The 22,125-nt window shown below is 39.7% G+C and overlaps 1 protein-coding gene across 2 annotated transcripts in view; it reads left to right on the top strand.

The window, feature by feature from the left end:
* The window catches only part of LOC109991571 (ADP-ribosylation factor-like protein 15), a 99,126-nt gene that overhangs the window by 50,134 nt on the left and 26,867 nt on the right, over positions 1-22,125 (top strand). For both annotated transcript variants that reach the window (XM_020643894.3, XM_065948921.1), the window contains exon 4: positions 3,390-3,598. In XM_020643894.3, coding sequence (XP_020499550.1) covers positions 3,390-3,598 — 209 coding nt within the window. The remainder of the gene's footprint in view (positions 1-3,389; positions 3,599-22,125) is intronic.

Genomic DNA, 22,125 nt, shown 5'->3' on the forward strand with positions numbered 1-22,125 from the left:
TGAAACAACTGCTGTTCTGTGTATATCACTCATGTCAAACATCGCTAGAAAGCTACGATTCTTGTGTGACCATGTAAACCAGCATGATCCATTCAACACAGCAGCCAATATCTACACACCTGTTTAGACCACTGACAAACAAATGTCTCTCTGATTAATTTTTCTTACCCCCAAAGGTTGAGGCTACTGTCCTCTTGCGGTCATAATTTTACAACAAAAACAGTCCTACTGCATCGGCAAGGTTCCCCACGATCCAAATCCAGTAAAAAGACTTAATCCAAACACATTACATCCATAAAGATTCAAAATGTCCATTGCTGTTTAACTGTTTCTCTGTACTAATTCATGAACTCTGAACTTTTGACTGACATCTCATTTGACCAATTGAGACCTTCCATTCACTGCTCTAGGCTACTATAGCCAATAAGAGCATGAGTAGAGGTCAGCTGACTTGAGTTGCTGAAAGTTAATTAAAGTAATGAAAATAACATTAATGGAAACCAAATTTAGAGCACATTAAATGTTCCGATATTTTTTCAAATTAATGTCTGCATCAAAAAACTGTTACAAAAAATAACACAGATAATTAATGTTTAATACGGACATGTGCCCAGCTCTTCTTAGATCATGATCTGTTTAGTTCATAGTCTTTGTAAAAGCCATCAACTAAATCAATCAAACAGTCAAAACTTAGACAGTGAATAAATGAGGCAAAAAGTCTTCCAACTAATGAGTCAGTACTGCACAGACAGTAAGAGACACAGTGTCCATTTTAACGGAAGGCTTTGTGAATTTGTCATGCTGCGAAGACAACTTTAGTGCTTTTTTATATTTATATATATATATATATATATATATATCTATACACACACACACACACATATATGGTTGCATTGCACGAATGTTCTAATGTGCAGGACACTAGACAGCAATGGAGAAAACATGGAACGGTACAAGGTCTGTCTCATGGAGTATTTGATTTATTAAACAGCAGGGCTGCCAGCCTCCCCCAATAATCATGATGTCATGTTTGGAAATCCTCCCATCAGACCAATAGGTGGCAGGAGTTGCCAACGAGACCCAATGAAACAAGAGGGACATTCCACCATTTCCAGACAAAGATGAGAGAAACTTCCTAGTCAATCTCTCAAGTGCCACTTTGTCTGATAGCTTTCCACTCCACTGAGAGGTGTGAGGAGGAGGAGAGAAGGAGAGAAGGAGAGAAGGAAGGGAGGGGAGAACGTGAGGGAAGGGAGGCAAATGTCACTGAGAGCACTTCATAATTTAAAAACATTTGCCAGCCTCACATTTCATCACTGTTTGGCAGTTACCTTAATATGAGCAAATGTAACAAAACAACAGTTCCTTTGCAATCCTCAGCAGATGGAGGATAATTTTAACCACACTTGGTGCAACCTTTTAAAAACAAGTGGACCTGCGTATGCAATGTGATAAGATGTCTAAGTGTTTCTGTTTGACGCTAATAAGTTTGGTGAGCATGTAGAACAGGACAGCATCATGAAAAACATGTTTTGAAAAGGACAGTGTTCATCTGAGTCAAGGACAAGTTTAAGTGAAGAAGGTAAAAACAAGTATTTTAAAAGATGTAAATTTGAAATTACAAAAGCAAATTGAGTTGTTTATTTTGAAAGGAACTTTCAGGTTGTCGTAAAAAGGTCAGAGTATACAAAATGCATAACTATGATGAGCAAAAAAACTGACACTGCCTCTGCTTTGACACTCCACCTTAAATCAACCCTTCCCCTGTTGGCTTGCATTTTGTTGTTTCCTCTGTTAGGGACATCAACATCTGTGGTCAAGTTGTGTTCAGTCAGTTACATTGGATTTCAATTATTCCAAGGCAGGATGTCAAAATGCTTATTGAGCATGAGCAACACAGAGGATATGACTAGCATATCATGTTATTTGGTATGAATTATTTCTTTCCACAACAATGTAGAGAGTAATAGAAGCTGTCATCAGGCAGTCATTTTATATTGTACAAATAACTAATATGATGACAATTTGACATAAATGCTTTGCAGACCAAGTTTTCGCACTTTTAGGTAAAGATTGAGGTGTTTTAGATGTGCTTTGAAGAGGTTAAGCATTTCCAAATTCAAAATAGTGTGGGTTTCCAGCGGGTTGACAGGACCCAAAATTGATGACAGGTTTGTTATTTGGCAGGAGCATGGGTTTCTAAGATTAAGGTCCCACTAAGCTCTTCTAATCATATGTCTACCTTCAGGTGAGATATTGATAAGGTTACAGGGCAGTCAATGAAGTGGTTAAGATTTAGTTTGGAGTCTATCTAATCCTATGAGCTGATGAATTTCAAACATACCCTGATGAAGCACCCTTTAGTTAAAGATAGTGAACAGGAATTATTTTTGGAAAATAGAAGAACAGGATGTTTTTTAGGTTTAAATTTCTCAATTAAAAATTGTATTTCTTATTCAAAACCTTAACCCTTTCAACAAGCACAGGACAGGCTGGTAGTACAAGCAAAAGAAATTGGTGGGAAAAGTGAGCAGACTGACTCACATTGTGTGAGTATGTCAGTCTCTTCCTCAAATGACTTACACTAATAACGTTCCTTGAATTTAACCGTTGTGAGCAGACGTTTGTGTTCCAGATTAGCACACAAACTGGAACCATGTGTGTTTCGCTGTGAACTTAATGTCAGTGTAGCCTTGAAAATTAGCCCAGACTCCAATCAGATAATCCAATGAATATGTGTGTACTTTAAGAAGTTTGAAGTTCATTCCTTTGTTTTAACAATGAGTAGAACACTGTTGAGAAACTTGAGACAAACCAAATACCGTTGATGTTTGAAGGTTTAAATTGTGCGTCATTGATTTCTGTTCTTAAAGTGACTGAACACCATTGAAAACAACATTGCAGTAATTATTTGTAAATTATTATTTTAAAAAAAACCTTTGTCCAAGAAACTATCTGCTGCTCTTGTTACAAAAAAATCTACCAGACAACAAGAGATTCCCTTATAAATAAATGTCAATGCATACATGAGATTAGGTCTAATACAAGGGTATTATGAAGTATTAGTTGTTTTTTTCTATGCCATGTCTTGATGATTTTTCTGTTACAATGTTTCTTACTTCTCTATCTGAAGGGTTCTTTATGTTTTTTGGGGGGGTCTAAATTCAGATTACTTTAAAAACAACTATTTCACTGAACTTTCTTTTGTTTTAAAGTCATTTCATAAAGTTACTTAAAATGTTTATTTCTGACAATGAACAATACGCAATTTCAGGAAAGTGTTAGCATTTCTTTCATTAATGTTTTTTGCATGATTGCAACAACAGTAAAAACTTCTTTGAACATAAACACTCCTTGAAGTTCACATTTGTGATGACATCTGTTGACAGGAGCAGACAATATCAAAAAATACTGGAGTCGTTACTACCAGGGGTCACAGGGTGTGGTCTTCGTATTGGACAGTGCCTCGTCAGATGAGGACCTCGAGGCTGCCCGCAACGAGCTCCACTCGGCCCTTCAGCACCCCCAGCTTTGCACACTGCCTTTCCTTATCCTCGCCAACCACCAGGACAAGCCTGCTGCAAGAACGCAAAACCAGGTAACCTCGCCCTTTTACAGCAGTGTTGTTTAGTTACTGCAGCTCAGGCATCTCCTGCATAATATATATATATTTTTTTATTTAGCAAAAAAAGCACTGCAGCTTATACAAATCGACAAAACAATATTTGCTGATGTCTTTGTAAGCGCTTCACTTGAATACTTAAATACAGATACTGAGGTACCACAGATGAGATGTTTACAGCCTCCCAGCTGGTCAGTGGAAAAAGCGTGTTTATGTTCTCACAGGGCAGTTGTTTGGGGTATCCAGCCTTTATGGGTCGATGGATGGGTCTAACCCTGGGCATAGTATTGCACTGTTACTTTAAGGCTCAAATAGATAACAGAGAAACCATGGGGCTGATAGGGTTGGAATGGTCTTCCAAGTGGCAACTTCTGTTCATATCATGGACTGTGGGGTTGACTGACCATTTAAAGGTTGATGACTTTTTAAGACCCAATGCCTTCCAAACACATTTGAACTGGGAATGTCTGGCTGAAGCCACTTTGCACATAGTGTCAAACTCTCACTGCTTGAATACTATAGAAGACTTGGTTATAGAAGTACTTTGGAGACCTTTTTTTCCACAATAACTGAGGCAGTTATTAACTCTTTTGCAGGGTGTTTTGGCTCACCTACAGGTTCAAGATAAGGGACTTTCAACATCTGGAAGGTGTGACAATTTGATGAACCACTGTTCTCTCAAGTTTAAATGATTGGAAAGAACAGGTTTACAATGAAATAAGACAGGGTAGAAGTTTAACTTTAAAGAAATGACTAACATCGCCTTATGGAGTTGATTTGGCCCATCCAGCTCAGAGGAGATGCCATGGAAAGACCATGTTGGGGGGATTTTCCCACCTCATCACAATCTGGCAGCTGTAGCTTAGTGGTAGACTTGGTCATCTCTCAATTGGCAGGTCAGAGGTTCTATCTCTGCAGCTACATGACCGAGGTGACCTGCGGTGTAAAGGCACTTTGAGTAGTCAGAAGACTAGAAAACAATATACAAGCTCAAGTCCATTTACCATTCACCAAATGTCCCTCTACAATGAAAGATGTTCCCTGCCACCACATTCTGGATCTGTATGCTGAAATGTATTTGTTTTGCTCTGGTTTTGGTGCAACAACGATGTAGAGCTTGTAAAATAGTTCAAATAGCATATTGTCTTTTAACATGGTCTATCCTTTGGATTTACATTAGTCTCAGTTTTCTCAAAGTATTTTTATCAAAAATAGCAGGAGTATAAAATGTATTATTTAACAAATATATTGGACATGACAATTAGCCATTCTCAGTATTACATTTCTTTTGAATGTTTCAGGATTTCTCATCTTAGCTTCCCTTTTTGTAAAACATCCATCTGTTTCACAGGTTAGAGAACATGCAGGGCACGTGCCTCCAAGATGCTTGCTTTTTATCCTTGCAAGTAAATGGACCATGAAACAGCTCTTTGGCTCTAGAAGACAGATTTCCTTTATTTCTGTGTTCGCCTGTATGTTTGTCCTGCTAATTAAAATAAAGACTTCTATTGTTGTTTGCTCTTTGGCAAGCAGATTTTAAAAAATAAAGATATGATTATTAACACCATAACTCAGATTTTCTGTAAGTTTCAGTAACTCAATGTGAACAAAGTTTTTTAGATTACAACTTATTTCCATAACACGTTATCCTTATTTAAAAGCAGGGTAATTTCTTTGGGTTATCAAGGAGGGAACTGCATCAATTTGTGGAACGAAACAAATTGAGACTGAAGTGCAGAGTTTTTTGTAGGGCTGCTAACTCCCTAATGTTCTAGGCAGGTTCTTATCATCTTTGTGTAGACTTTTACTTGTACGATGGTCAGTTAGAAATACATGCACAGAGCCCTACGGAGCACAATTTCTTGTTGCAGTATTTTTTTTTCATTAGAGGATAGTAGAAAAGTCAAGTTGTAATCACAGAAAGAGAGTGTCATGTCACCACCTCCCTGCTGGACACAATTCATCACTGCTGGTGCACACAGCCCTGATGTACAGCATGACTGTAGAGAATGACCCACTTCTCTTATTCTCTCTACCTGTTTTCTTTACAAGCCATGTATATACCAGTCTACCTCTCTCGCTGATGGAGCCTCTTGAAGTAGGTTATGAGTGTGGCATTCCCTGTGCACTGCTCACTCGTGTTTCAAAAACCTGGAACCTCACTTTCCAGCACACTCAAAAAGTAGATAGACCTTTGCAGAGGCCGATTTAATGTCTGAAGGATTTTAAAAAATGGATGCCTAGAGAGAGGACCATCTGCATTTCCTAGCCTGGACCACCGGTGTTGCTGCTCAACATCTATGTTACATCTGTAGTGGAAAATAACAGAGAGTAAAGTTCTATACCAGATTCTGTTGGGACCCAGGCTGAATGAATCTGACAAAAAGCTATAGCTTGAATCAATTTCTCTTAGTTTAAGTAATTAGTTTGGACTGGTTGCACTTCAGCACCAGCCACGACAGTCACGTAAACCCTCTAATCTTATTGATATTTTAAATGGTTACTGCTTGCATTAAGTCCGACCACACTGGTCTCTTTGTTGGCTCTCATAACGTAGCCAATTATTTCAGTCTGTGAGTCACATTTGCCCGCCGGTCATAGCGTGATGTGTCCTCTGCCATATTTGACCCGTCATTGCATCAATCTCTGGATGTATTGACTTTTCTGCGCTGTTTGCAAACACTGGTGACACGTGAGACTGGCTTATGGGGATGGAGGCATGAGCTGAATGTCGGCCATTTCAGTTCATAAGGAATGACTCGCATTAAGCGACATGATCAGGGAGGCTAGGGAAGCTGATGTTTGTTCTGATGCAGTTGTCACGCTGTCTACTTTGATTTATTCTATGTAGCTGATTAAACAAAGTCAGGCATAAAGACATTCATGCAGTTGCAACAACACATTTTAAAGATCTATACGCAGATGGTGCTCATTTGCAGTAGTATCAATTTCTACACCATCCACATTCAGATGTCCTATTTTTCTTTCTTTTGACAAGCTGGAGTGGTAATTCTTAACCACAGATGTCTCAATTCAATTAAATTCAGTGGATGGTCTTACGATAACCATTGACAGAATCTGCTGCATCTTATTTATCTTCCACAAAATATGCCATTAAAAATATTCAGAGTCAATGCAGGACTGGTAATTTTGTTTTAATCCCTATAACTGTAATAACAGGGTCAGGGTTTACTCTGGAAAGAGAAGTATATGAGGGGGAGAGAAAAAGATAAAGCATTCTCGAGGAAAGGTTTCAAGTTGAAGGACTGAAATTATAAATAAGATAAAAAAAACACTGCAGGGCTGAACTTTATTTTGTCAAGATGAATCTCAGATGATTTTTCAAAGACAGACGTCCAGGGTGACTTCTCTTCAAATACACATTATCGACACACAAGCAAGGTCTGCTTGATAAATCTCACAGGCGATAATTTTCTTATAGGAGGGATAAATTGGGTGATAGAGCGAGTGATGGAGAGGGACTGAAAGTCAGTGAGTGTGTGTGCGTGTGAGAGCAGCCACTCAGCTCTAGAAAAAGATGTTATGTCCGTGTACAGCATTAAAACATGACTATGATGTGCCAAACTAATGATCGACAATTACTTTTGTCCTTGACTAATTTCGTCATTGATTTTTGTCAACAACGTCGATGAATAGACTCAGCAACAGAAAAAGAAGCAGGCTGTACAGTAATAAAGTGACTAGTCTGCTGTACAGCTGACAGCCAGGGCTTATTGAATGCCCTGCATTAAAAAAGAGGGTCTAATGTTTGTCCATGAGCTTATCAGTACTCTCAGTACTGACCAATCACGTACCGGTTTTCTGAACCCATCTCTAGTCATTGACTTCATCTTTTGGGGGGGTGTTAAGCCCACTCAACCACTGGAGAGTGCAAGCGGGGCATACCCTCTCTATGTTAACCAAACTTTTTCTCAACATCCACAGGGTCCCTTCCTGGAGTTTATTTTCAGTTCTCCCCACGTTTCCATGCTTTCCTTAAAGTTCACTTTAGAGCAGCTTTTACCTCAGTTATGGGACATCTTGGAAACATGCAGAATAAAATGAGCTCTACATTCTGTAATGAAATATTTTGTAAGCAGCACGCTGACAAAAATGAGAAACAGGTACAGCTCTTTAAAGGTCCCATATTATGCTTTTTCTGGTTTTATATGCTCTTTAGTGTGTTTTCCACGTGTCCTGTGCATGTTTAGGCACATCTACGTGCAAAAATTGAAAGTCCGCGGAAACGCAGCTTCTCCTACGTCCTCCTGTTAGCTGTAGCATTAGCTTCACGTAACGCTCAGTTCTAGCCCCCCTCGATAAAAATTTGTCAGTCTGACGTCATTGTCAGTGTGAGATCACTGATCTAAGCCCATTGGCTCATTGTGGCAAGCCCTGTAGCTCATGTTGCACGCCCATTAACTTCTGTAGCACGCCCACGATATGCCGTAGCCTGCGGTAGCACAGTAGTGCTAAGGTGCTAATGTTCATGCTCCCCTCGGACGGAGCCAGTGGCTGCATTCCCAATATGGTAAAAGAGGCGGGACATTTCCAAGAACCGTGCTGAGCAACTGACCAATAACGACAGAGCGGATCAGCAGACTTGGCCCACATGGGGTCTAACAGTGTGGGCTCAACAGAGTGTAGCTGATGGACTCAGAGTGTAGAGGGAGCAAGGAGGAGCAGAACGTGAAAACAGACACTTTTGTAGAACTTTAGCTATTGTGAACGTACAAAAGTAGGTACATAGATTAAATATACGAACCCCAAAAAGGGCATAATATGGGCTCTTTAAGGTTCAAACAATATACTTATTAGTTTATATTCGTAGATGTGAAAAAAGGCACACAGGAGGGCTCAGAGTATCTGAGGGTTTGCACGATACCAGACTTAAAACTTTTTATATGATACTGTAAAAACCCACTAATATTGATACCTGTGCAATACCACAGCAACAAAAAGTCTAACCCCCATTCTCATGGGGGTCAGTGAGTGCCACTGTTTTGCTCCGTCGGACGGCTCGCACCCATTCACACTGGATCCGTTTCTGGGACGTCAGCGCAGCAGAGTGCACCCATGACACATCAAAGGAGAACTACAAGATCCCGCGGGAATAAAGAGAAAAACATGCAAACAACATGTTGCTTTGTCTTTCTGAGGATGCATTGTTGTTAATTCGGTGCCTGTTTTGACGTAATGTTGATAAAGTGAGGAAAAATACGATCGCAAGTCCGTATATTGTGTTTTATTTTGAAATTGACCGGATTCTCTGTGCATTTCCTTGTCATATTCTGTCCAGCTTGACGCGTGCCTGCAGCGTACTCCGGCGAAAATAGACTCGCTGCGTATTTGAAACGGAGCAGAGCGTGTGAACACAATGATTGACTAGAGTGGCAGCTAAGTACAACGTAGAGCGCGGCGCTGACAGACCACGGCGCGCACGGAGTATGTGTGAATTGGGGGTTAGGGTAATATCATTCTTTTAATAACCAAAAATGTGCACACTGTCTCAAATGTACAAATAGATTGGCAACATGTTTGTAAACATTTCGGTAAAAAATCTTCCAAATTGCACAATGTATTTGTCTCCTTAGGAATTTGTTACGTCTTATCTGTTTGCTGAGCATGCAAAACTCTCTCAGTCTGCTGTTAAAGGCAAACACAAACCCCATTTGATAAAAGTAAATGTTGGCTTTCTAACTGTTTATTTAGATTTTCTCATGACCTACAAAATGAAGATGTACTTGCTGGTTTCTACCATACATTGTTCCTTCAGCCCATAACTTGTGAATGGTTTGTCTTCAGGAAGTTTGGGAACATTTATGTGTTCGCATTACTTATTGATAAAGGTTGTCAAAATGCTCCACTCTAGAGAAGAGTTGCTTAATATTAAATGAAAGTTACACTGAAAGTACCAAGGTACATGTCAGGAAACAGGTGGCAAACCACTCTGAGTACTGGCCTAGCTGGTCCAGTCAAAGTGCAGTGTGTCTCCTCAGCTCAGGATAAAAGCACAATTGAAGATATGCCACTTCCTGTTCCCAAGATTTTATCACCCTCAGCAGCAGGGTTGGAGGAAGAATCACACCGAGGCCTCAGGGTGAACCCTAGAGAGTGTTGGTTGTGTACATTGTGACTGGCAGCACTTCTCAAGTCATATACAGTTGAACTCTCGTTGATAATCCATGGCTTACTTCTCAATTTAGATTTAAACAGCTGCTTCTAAAGGGTTTGGGAATGGTGTGTCAAGTCCTCCTGGTGATGGAGATATTTTATGCTTAAGATGTTGATTTCTTAGCTAAGTGGTATTTTATATTCCTATAAACCTGTTTTAAGCTGTTAAACTAAACAACCATACTCTGCTTGTCCTCTGTTCCATAGCGAAGAAAAAGCGGCTACATTAGCTACACCGCCTTATGTGTTACTGTAGAATTCAATCTCACATGCATGCATACTTTAAAGCCCTTTACAAGACACCATACATACCCAGTATGTTATGTTTCTTTTCATTATTTATTAGAATTTCCAATAGCTTTCTCCTAAGTAAACAAGTCCTGCTAAGGGTCAGTGCACATTGCTTTGAGATGCTTTAGACCAGTGGAGCTACTTCAGTAATACTCCTGCTTCAGACATCGTTCATGAGGTCATCCCCGGGTTAGTGGAATAACACTGTAAAAATACTGTCAGCAGAAAGGTGGACATGTTGTTATGTCTTAACCTTGAACTTTTTCCAGCTTTAATTAACAGTAAGTTAGAGTTGGAACTATTTTCTTTTTATACTCTCGGACAAGAAAGTTGTTTTTATGCAAATGATCATCATTTCTACATTACTATTACATTTATTTTCACCAGTAAAGGTTCTAATAATGTCTACGATAATTGTAATCCATAATACTTAAAAATAACCTTTTACACCACAGTCATAACCTTTGATCCATCATAACAGTTTGCTCCAGAAAAATCGGCATAGTCACATTCCTAGTAACCGCTTTGAAATCTTTAAATGATTTAAGCATGTCTAAATGTTTATTTGACTGATCGTTCTAAATTACAACAAGAAGCTCTGTGTAAGGTTTTGTGTATACCACATGTGATGCATGAATGTAATGCTGGATGACCTACAACTGTGCTCCCCTTCAATTTGCAGACTCAAGTACCTCTCCCATGGAGTGGTTTCATAGACCCTGAAACTCTTTTCCAGAAGACTATCTGGACAAATGTGGGTTCATTCAGGTGTGCCAATTTTGTACCCTTCAAATATCAATTTTCTAGGTTAATTGGTAAGATATTAAGCTACTCGTTGGTCATGATGGTTGGTATTTTTCATAACGGGTATCATCTGAAACACAACATTTTGATTTATCTATAAATTGTTTTCATCATTTTGTCATTTCAGAAACCTTAAGCCCCAGTCTCCGGGGACTTGCTTTGAAACGTTCTTCTGTAAATTGTGTTTAATGTCCCAGATGGATTTTAAAAGGATTGTGTATATAAATATGGAAGTGCACGTTCCCTTGGACAGCCATTACATGGTGTATAATGTTACAGCTGTGGATACAGGTCTGTGGAGAGAGCCATGTAGTGAGTCAGTCACTGAGGATCTGTACGTGATCTAGATTGGAGAATTAGATTAGGCCAACAGATGGAGTTTTATTGGAGCATGTATTAAGGTTTGCAAATGTCTTACGGCAGACCCTTGAATCCTGCAGCAGATTTTCATCTGAACTCCACAAACCTCCGAAGACAGCAGCTGCATTGCAGGTTCTCGCTTCTTGTGAATGTTTGGCAGGCACCACCCATGAAAGTAGCCTAAATTTAGTTAGTCTGAATTGTATTGGCAGTTCTACTGGCAATGACACTGTACACAAATGACGTCTCCATGTTGACCCTCTTCTCACCCGCAACCGCTCTGTTGACAGAGCAAGGTGGCTCATTTCCTCAACACACACAGACACACATGTACACTTGCATTTGCTGGTGCTGTTTTCTGGGGCACTCTTTGTTTACGGTGTCATGTTAGTGACTCTGGGTGTTTCTGGCACTACTAAAGCGAGGGGTGACAGAAGGTGGCGGTGGGGTAACTTAGCTCAGTGCGCCTGTTAAATCCTCACTGGGGCCCTCTGTGCTGGTGCAAGTGTTTTTCAGGAGCAGGGTGGGTCTGGAGGAGGTCGAAGGAAATGTGGGACAAAATTCCTTGTTGACATCAATCTCCTGCCGTTGGGGGGCCCAAGGAAGCTTGGGAGGAGTGGAGGGGAGGTCACCCTGTTGATATAACACCTCAACAAAGCAGGCCTGTTTGGATGGATGGGCCTAATGGACTGCATCCACGATGGGCTCTTGTTTTAGAAAACACTGTCAGTGTTATTAGGTGGCTTTTTGGTTCTATTGGCGCTTGTGTTATCTGAAGGAGAGAGAGAAGTCAAAATGAAACTGATTGAGCACATTATGAAGAGTGAAATAAACAATGGTGGTGCATAGGAGTGAGACAGAGGGGTGAGAGAGTTCAAGGGGAGAACAGGGGATAGAACTGTCTTATGAAAAGAGGGAGAGAACACTGTAATGAAGGAAAAAAAAAAAAATTGTAAATGAATGAAAAAGGGAAGAGGTTGAATTATCTAACTTTAAGAACCATGTCGATGACTCCCAAATTTAAAGCATTGAAACAATCAAAATCTCAATGACTCAACAGGAAGAACGCCACATAATCTGCCATTCTTTAGCTCTTGTACACACTCCTAAGTCCCAAACTCATTCACACACATGCTAACACACTCATACTCATACTCAAGTCAATCCCTTCCTGAACATTCCCTTATATGCTTTAGTCCACTGTGAGGAAAACAGAGCCTGGAATGAATAGAAGCACATCTGTTTTCAGTGTACCAAAGCTAGGTCTGATATTGCTTATCCATTGTGACAAAGTTACACCACACAGACAAGCCATTCATATGCGTCATACACTTGTGGGACATTTTGTGTGGCAAACCAGTGAAAACCTTCAAGTAGATTATAACAAGTTGGTGTTAATTGTTTTTAACAATGTTCCAGTAATATCAATTTCCGGAATAAATTAAGTCAACTGTTCTAACAAGCCGAGTGGAGAGTGGAGACGGTGACAGATTGTGACCTCCTCACCGACCAGCATGCAAACAATCATTAATCATAATTTTTCCATGTTTTGACAGAAACTGACAGGCAGACACACAGTTACACTCAGATACACGCGGGCACATTGACGCAGACAATGTTTGTTTCTTATCTGTCATGTCTTCTGCCTTCAGCTGATCCTAGTAGGAATAATTTACTAAAATAATTTACTTCTCTTGGCACCTGTTGACCACTGTTTACTCAATCTTAACATGAACCAAGACCATCTTACATTAGTTTTCAAAACCTGCATAAACAGGCCTTTTGTCTTAACGTACAGTAGGTCAATAGTAATCCCTCTTAGAGGTTGAGTTCTACTGTAACCTACTGTACTTTCTGCACCTTATATTTAGAGCACCATTGGGACTTAAATTGTCATAAATTGTTTGATTTATTATAAGAATCCCTGCTTTACGATGTGTAACTTTATTACAGTTACATATTTAATGAAGTTACCTTTTTAATTACAGTTGATCAATGACTTGATCACGTCTTTTTTAATGTTTGAAATGTAAGGAAAGTCCCATTCTTGGTACTACTGTCACTAATAGTGTATGTCTCTTATTCAACATTGTAACACTTACATACTGTTTATGTATGAATGTGTCAGAGAGCGACACTTACACACACACATGCACAGGGAGTGACAGACGGTGAGAAAAAGCATTACACAGACTGAAATGCCATCTGATAAGTGGTGAAGTGAGACTTTGCATCTGCACTGCATCAATGAAGTCACCGTTGGCCTGTAGCCTTTGATTTAACCCTTCATTCACATCTTCTCATACATTTCTTTCCAATTCTACACATTGTGCACATCACTTTTGAAACCAGTCAAACCTGTTTAGATACGCTCGAAGTATATAGTTGAGTTTATTGTTTAGTTTGTCAGGACAGGGACCGTTTACAACATGCATGAAGCTCAATCAGTGAGAGGAGATGCAATGCACCAGATTTAGCTGATTAGCTAGATTCCATCTGCAGTCCCTGGGCAGGTAGAATATATAGATATTTAAATATCAGAGTGATTTTATTGTTCTTTCATGTTCTTAATTTGCGGAAGAAAAGCAAATATGCCAACATAACATGTGCCTACTTTATTCTGCTCTTCCAAACTTCCAAAACGAAGTAGAGACAGTAGAATTAAATCCTGGACATGCCACACTTTAGTACAGTTCCTTTTGATTTGCTCTTTTTAGCATAACTTTATCTACACAGAAATGCTTGCCTCAAACATGACATACCACTCCATTTACAATATTGTAGAAAGAACAGAGCCTCTTAGGAACCTTTCTCTTTCCTTCTCCAAAGCAGCTATTGGGGAACATTTTCAATTCAAAAAGGTTCCTTGAAGCACCCTGTGAGGCTAAAGTCCTCTAAAGCGGGTTTGAATCGAACCTGTAGCTCCTTTCCCGCATTTCGTTCCCCACTCCTTCTCCCAGATTTGTAATTCTCTCCAATGACCCCCCCCCCCCCCCCCACCAGAAAGGTTCTTGACAAATCACTCTGTGGGGATTGGATCAATTGTGAACACTAAGGATATTGATCAGGTTGAATAAACTGACAGATATTAAAGTTATTATCATTTAGGAACGGTTAGAAAAAAATGTTTTCTTACATATTTCATTGTTGACAAAAACCTGCACTGTCAAAAGCATTGTGAGATTGTAACCGTAGATTTACCTTCTTAGTGAATAAATGTGAGCGTAGTAACACGGCTAGGATCATTGGAAGACCTGGAGTTAGAAAGATAAATAAAAGTTATGCAAACATAAAGGAAACGACAAGCAAATGGATCACCATTTACATATTGTATGTCCTCTTTGTGATGGATTTCAACTGAATTACATTTGAATTCAAAACTCAGCAATCATACAGGGAAAAATTGGACTTTCTGAGAATCAGAGTGCAGAACACTCCATAAGTGACTGCTAAGTGGACTTTTTTTTCCATGTACTCTCTGTTCTCTACCCTTGTCAGGTCCATTTTGTCTTTTAGAATGGACAGAATGGGGTCAGTCTGCATCTTATCCCAGTGACACCTGAGGCTGGTTTACTTCCTCTCAATGTGTCCCAGTGTCCTCATGGGTCCGTCCAGTCTGCCGGTGCCAAAATCTCAGAATTTATGACATGCATCATCATCATATGGCAAAAAAAACTTTTAAAAACAATTAGGAGGTTAATAAAAAATATCACACTGAAATGAGCAGAGATGACCAAATTAATTGACAAAAGATGATGAATAGGAAAATAACCTTCTCAAACATTTGTTTGATTTATTGTAACTCAAGCATCCAACTTTAGATAGTGTAACGTGAGTTCATGTATTCAGGGATTGATGGTGGCAAACACAAATATTATCTAGTATTATTAACAATAACTTTTCAACAAGTGCAACATACGGTAACTGCCAAACTCAGTAATATAGTGTTTAACATAAAAATAGATGCTAGCTATAACTTAAGTGTCAACATTATTTAGAAAAGCTAACTACAGTGTAGCTATTAAAAAACTATAATAAATGTATTTCTTTAAACGTATTTCCTTAAAATGTATGAATCACATTAGCTATATAGATAATAGTATCTCATAGTTTATATTGATGTAAGCTATCACTATTAGCTAGAAGGGAAAATACTGTATGTCACCAAAATGTTTTTTAATTCAAATTTATTTTAAATATAATTTTTCAAGGACATTAAGACAGACAATATTTTTCCACACTGAGTAACAGACTCAACAATACAGAAATGGATAAAATTATGTATTTTCCTTCCTCTCTTCTTCTCAGTAAAAAAAAAAATCTTATTAAAATATTAAAACAAAGGCTTTTAAAAGCGTTGCTCATTCCTCCCGTACCTGCTCCTTCATAGAGCTGTCAAAAGTTCCTCCAAAAACCATCAAAACAACACAGCTCCTCAAACGTCTCTAGAGTTCTTTGAAGCTGTACTGGCTATAACTACAACTGTTCCTGGAATCCAAGATCTTTTTGACTGAAATGTGTAGCCCTGCAGCGACAAATGATATAACTGTACAATATGTTCATAGCATCATTTAAGAGATCCAGCCCAAGGGCCCTTATTGTATCATCCATCAAACTTTAATTTATTCTTTAGATATCTTTCCATGTAATCCTTTCTAATTCCACACTTTAAAACTCCTTATGGTATCTAGCTTGTAGCTCTAAAATGTTGAACTTAATCCAGCATCTGAAATAACTCATTGGATGGCGTGTTTTCTGGAGGAACAATCTCCTCAGCCCCACAGCTGAGAGGGTTCCTCCGCAGCCTGCTCTGTTCTCCCGTTGTCCACAGGAATGTGGCTCACACAATGATGGAAAACCCACAACCGGCTCCTGAACGCAGAGAACATTCAGAGAACATTTTCACAGCTGGTAAAAAAAAATAGATCACTGTATGACAGGTGTAATTGCCTAGTTTTGCAGAGTCTTATAATTTATGGATCTATTGAGTTTAGGGTTGTAATGTCTATGTTCTCTGATTTGGTGTCTGTGCACGTCGGTTTTCTTGTAAACTCAATATTTAGAGACAACAAACTAAAAGACAGTGTGTTTAAATAATACCCAGCTTTTCCTTCACTAACTAGACTAAACCTATATTATTCTCACATTTCTGAAGTTCCCATCCAGATAATGAAGATGTTGGGATCAGTTAATGGTTGAACTGTCTGTGACAGCTGTAGTTTACCCCACCGGCAGAGATTAAGAGGGTGGTTGGGTCATGGCGTAGGGAAGTAGTTAGCCAACCTTTTTGTCTCTATTATCAGGCTTCCTGAAATAAAGTGGGTGGTGTAGGGGCATGGGGGCTGGGCCGTGCACTCTGTTTGATCATTGATCTCCATGACCCCATTTAAAGGTTCTTAATCTCTCAGTTGACCTCCTCAAGGATTTTTTTGAGCAAGGGTGACAGGGGTGGATGTTGACTGGGAGCTATCAGGAGAGTTAGGATGCTGTGGAGAAAGTGTTTTTCCACTTGAAGGGAGAAGCAGGGGTGTAATGACTCTAGTAGGTGTGTGGATGGATACACACGTGTGCACATGCACAAATGTTCCCATTCTTTTATATGCAACGTGGTACAATCAGCTTTTTGTGTTTGCTACTTAAGCATGTGTACTCACCTCAGTAAATTTCACCATCATAGTTTACACAGGCCTGATTTACCCACACGCAAGAAGGTACAGACAATTTTTTGTTGTTGTCAAGCACAGACATGCCTCTCTGACCTCTGGCAATATCAGGTATAGACAGATCTGCACCACGTTTTACACAAATGTGGCTTCTCCTTTTCCCCGCTTAGTCTTTACTTTTGTTATGCAAGCAATTGTAGAAATACTAGAAGAATCCTCATTATACCATAGACTGTAGATATCAATGGACGAAGCCTGAGTGATGTCACCCATCTGTTACTACATGGGGCTCCAGAAGGCTCTAACGACAGGAGGACTGGAGCTGAGGCGAGTTTTAAGCCTCTTGTCAAACCGTAACATCACGCCCAGTTGTCAATCAGGTCAGCTACGCGACTAACTATGAACAACACGCATCATTCATCAAATTTATAGGGATGGGTTATAAAAAAAAAAAAATCATCCCACAACTAGTTGGACCTTTATCGTTTTTTGTACCAGGCTGTAGACATGTTATTTTCTGTTGTAAAAACTGGATTTTTAAAAAAAATTGTTGTGTATGTGACTTCCGGGCTCCTGGGGCCAGCCTCAAGCAGACACTCTGCATCGGCTTCATTTTTCAACACTGGAGGTTGCCACTTACATTACACTGAATAAAAAACACTTAATTGGCAGTGATGTGTAGCTGACATTAAAGTGATTTTATTTCCTAACCCAACTCACTGAAGATGTTCTTCCATCATGCAAATGTCTGCTTCTATCCCTAAAGAAGCTTTGAGGCTACCTTTCCTTCAGTGTTTTTGGTCTCAGTTCTCTTTGGCACTTCTCTCCATGAAAATAAGCGGATAACACAGTCTCCGTCTTCAGGGCTCACACTGAATGTTGTGACAAGACGACCAGACTGCACCCTTTCACATACATCTACACCACAACTGAGCTGCTCTGTACGCTTACCATTGGCATGTTGTCAAGAGATTGCTCATTGCCAATGGTTAATGTTGAACGTTACAGTAGTTCTTCGTTTCTTGTCGTCATATTGTGCCTCAAAGCACATATTAACCAATAAATCACTATGGATTATCCAAAATGTTTCTTTGACAGTTGTACTAATTGTGTCAATGAAAACTAGCTCAGAGATGACTTAAGTCAGAAATGATATCTATTCATCATCCTGAATTCCTGAATTTTTAGGGGGGATTTTTAGTTAACAGGGATCTTTTCAAAACGTGAGTCAAATACGACATTGTTGTAGCTCAGCAAAGGGATATCCAGTAGTGGGGATCAAGTGCAATTACTGCAAAGTATTTTGAACATGTTCTGTCCTCTACCACACGTTGGATGAAGTCACTGTGTGACTTATTTCCCAAGCAGTCTCTGTAGTTTAAGATCACTTTAGCAGATTAACATCCAAAACACCCAAGGGTTGAAGCAACTGACTGATTCAGGTGGTCTGTTTGATTTAATTACAGGGAATAACTCACACCAAGTTGTTTTGAAACAAATTATGTGTGGGACTTCTGAGCAGAGCTGGAATTTTCAGCCTCCTTTCCTTGATTTTTGTTTTGCTCTCATAAATCAAAGTTTTGCAATAGTTTATTGATGTCCCTTTTTTTCTTGGTAACTGTTTCTCATAAGTCCAATTAACGGCTGATGATAAGATGTTTAGGTACACTCTTAATATGGAGGCTTTCATGTGGATTGCAAACATCTAACTGTTTTGTGAGGAGAAAAAAAACACCATGACGGGTAGAGTAAATAGGAGAAGGGATGGGAATGTTTTCATTTGTGTGTCTTTGGTATTCAGGCCAGATAATTAAGTAGCTCTTTTAACTTGTCTCCTCCTCAGGACTGCAGATGTGCTCAAGTGTTGTCAGACAAGGTGCGTCGCTCAAACACGTCCATCCACGAGCAGCTGTGCGGATGTGCTCATTTTTGCGCTTACCCAAGGAAATCAAACTGTTAGCTTTTACAACAACAAACCTTTCTGCCATAATCTCCCTTTCTTGTGTCACACTGCCACACACACGGCAGTGTTATGCGGTCAATTCACTGCTCACCCTCAGGAATGCAGCTGCACTCTAACTACACAAACATAGATACACACACACACACACACACACACACACACACAAGTGCTGTGATCTCCCTCTTCTTTACTGTCCTCAGCTGGAAGGGTTTAGAAAAGTAACTTACGCAAAATCCCTGGGAAGGAAACCATAAAGAATGGATTTGATGTGAAGAGGAAAACCACAGTGCTGCGTGAATTGTGATAATGACAGACACTTCCTGGCTTCTTGTTTTGGGGAGAGATACTGATCTGAAGCAGTGTTACCTAAGACTGTCAGTATAACCAGGCTTTGACGAGAATGAGGAGCAGCAATAGGGCCAATGAAACTCAAAGCTGCTTATAAGAATGTCAGAGCCCCAGACCTCCCCTCCTGTTTATCTCTATGCCCATCTTCTGGGGCTTTGTTTTTTAAATCATCACACCAATTGTATCGGGGCAATGGGATTTGCCTTTGTTTTTGTACATAATCTCTATCCTTTGATGTTGTTAAAGAAAGTGTTACATCATTTCTGAGGATTCAATATAATCAAGGACATTTTTGTGTTTTGTGTAGGAGATTGGAGACATTGATAACTGTGGATTTTGCAGCACATTTCAAGACGATGTGTATTTAATCTTCCCAATATTTTCTAGTGTTACCCTAATGTTGTGTCAGCAGTGGTTAATAGGTCACCAGGGTCGTCTTCAGCTGATACAGGACCTGTTTATGAGTCCGTCATCTAAATAACATTGTGTTGTCTATCTTAACTGTGTCGCCGCTTAAATAGTCTGAATGCTTTGGCCTCCTATAGTATAGCACTGTTCGTGTTTTGTTTTTCATTGCATACTGTACTCACACACAGTCAACACACTCACGTAGTGATGCTCTGCACTCCATCCAAAGCCTCTGTGTTTTAGCGTCTGCATTCCTTCATACTGTAGCACAACCACCTCCAGATGTTATCCTCCTATACTGTACCCATGGACTTTTTTTTTCTTCTTTTTTTTGGGAAAGGCAGGGAACCCTGGCTTGAGTTGGATTTCCCCCCATAAAGCCACTTTATTTGTCAGTGTTTTTCATCTCTTCAAAAGACATTGATGAGGGAGCCCCTCAACAGAGCATTCCGGATAAAAGATCAGGGAAACAAGGCCTCACAAACAAACTCTTTCTCACTCTCTTATGGTGCTCTCACACTAGACAATCTGAACCAGGCCCAAGCACATTTGACCCCCAAAGTTCTGACTGGTGTCAGTGCTCCATACTGCGCTCAAGGACAGTACACATTTGGAGGAGTTGGGCTTTGGCAAAATATGGTTGATCAGGCAAGAGTACAAACACAGGGAAGGCAACGTGACAACAAAGTCATAAAAGTTGCGGTCATGTCCTCTGTGTTGTGTGCCATTGTGCTGATTCTGTGACCATACTTCATGTGAACGAAACATCTACTAAATGATGACGTAAAGCCAAGCGTGTGTCATCATTTACGACGTGATGGTATATGTACAAGAGGTGACTGTGCTCAGGTTTGGTTGGTCCAGGAGTAATGTGAGAGAGTAAGAGGCGACTAGGCCTAGTGTGAGTGTGCTCTTAAAAACATACTTTGAATATTCTAATATAATATAAAACAACTGTATTAAATGCAAGATAAATAAATTAACAGGTTCATTACAAGATCAACGATATTCAAAGTGTTCTTCTGATATACTTTGATCAAAACTGATCAATTTGACCACCTGCTAATATATCTGTTTCACACTCCAGTTAGTTTCAAATAGGTCTTTGGGATTTACTATTGGTAACATCTAGTGTTGCATCGAGGTTACATCTTTGTTTTCCCATTCCATCCCACAACCACCTTGCCCCCTGTGATGGCAGACATGACTGATCTGTGGGCTTGTCAGGTACCATCAGTGCAAAGCTGGTACCATGTGACGCTCCCGGCAGCTTGCCAAAAGCTAATTGTGCTAATTGGCAAGAGCCAATCCTGTAACAAGGCTTTGAGAGGCGACCCACCGACACAGATGAAAGCATTCAGATTTGTCTTGTGTCAGAGACTTGTGGGTAATCAGTGCATCCACTGACCTGCAGGCCAGGAGGGCAGGACCACAGCGCTCTGGCTAGTCTGTGTGTGAAGAGGAGAGGGGACATGAATGGGAGGATCCATTCACTGGGTCTTCCCAGACCTCAGTGTCTGGAGATTAGAATTACATAATAAGATTCTGTGCTTGAAACTATTAAATTCAACAAATCCCTTTACATAAAACATTGAATATGAAATACAGACACAGTCTGATTGATGCAGATTCCAAATAAATTTTCTCAAAAACTGTAGTTATTGTTACACTAGCTTATTTTTGGAACATCTATTCATAAAAATATGTGTGGACATCTATTATCTTGACTGCCAAAAGATAAATTCTATAATTTCAAAACTCTCTTAGTCTCTCTGAGTTGTGTGCATCTGTAGTCCGTCTTAAACTGTGAAAACAGTGGAGTATATTTAATCCAATCTCAGGCTTGACAGATGAGCACATAAACTCTCCCGAGGGCTTTAACAGTCACCAGGTCATTTTACTTTTGCAGCTTTAGTTGTCTGATAGCCTTAGCTTAGGGTGGAGGGCGCGGGGTGTTTGGTGTCAGTTGTCTGCGTTGGGGAAGCCTTTAAAGGCAACAATGAACATATGCCTCTGTTTGTTCCCTCAGCTGTTTGTAAGTCTTCTGAACTCATTCTTCAAAATGCAATGTCCCACTTGAAAACACCTTCAGTCAATTTTCATACCATCTAGGAAGCTCTTAAAGGGATACTTCACCCGTTGAAACATGAATCTGTATTGACATTGGGTCATATATGTAGTAGAAATGTGAAATACATTTTGAAGTTGGTGCCTTCTTGGCCGAGAAAAGGCAGAAAGTGTCTTTTTGGCTCATGTGGATGAAAGACACCAAATCCCAGAATGCACAGCACACACACTAAAGTCCTCTAGTTCAGAATCAGAAATACTTTATTAATCCCAGAGGGAAATTTGATCGTTACAGTTTCTCCAAAATATACAATATAGCAGTAGAAATATAGTAATAAAAACATTTACAGACATATTTACTTCAACACATTTGCCCATTTCCTCAACTGATTCAGAGATTTCTTCCAGAATTGATCTTGGAAATT

This window comes from Labrus bergylta, chromosome 2 (assembly GCF_963930695.1).
Source record: "Labrus bergylta chromosome 2, fLabBer1.1, whole genome shotgun sequence".
Lineage (NCBI taxonomy): Eukaryota > Metazoa > Chordata > Actinopteri > Labriformes > Labridae > Labrus > Labrus bergylta.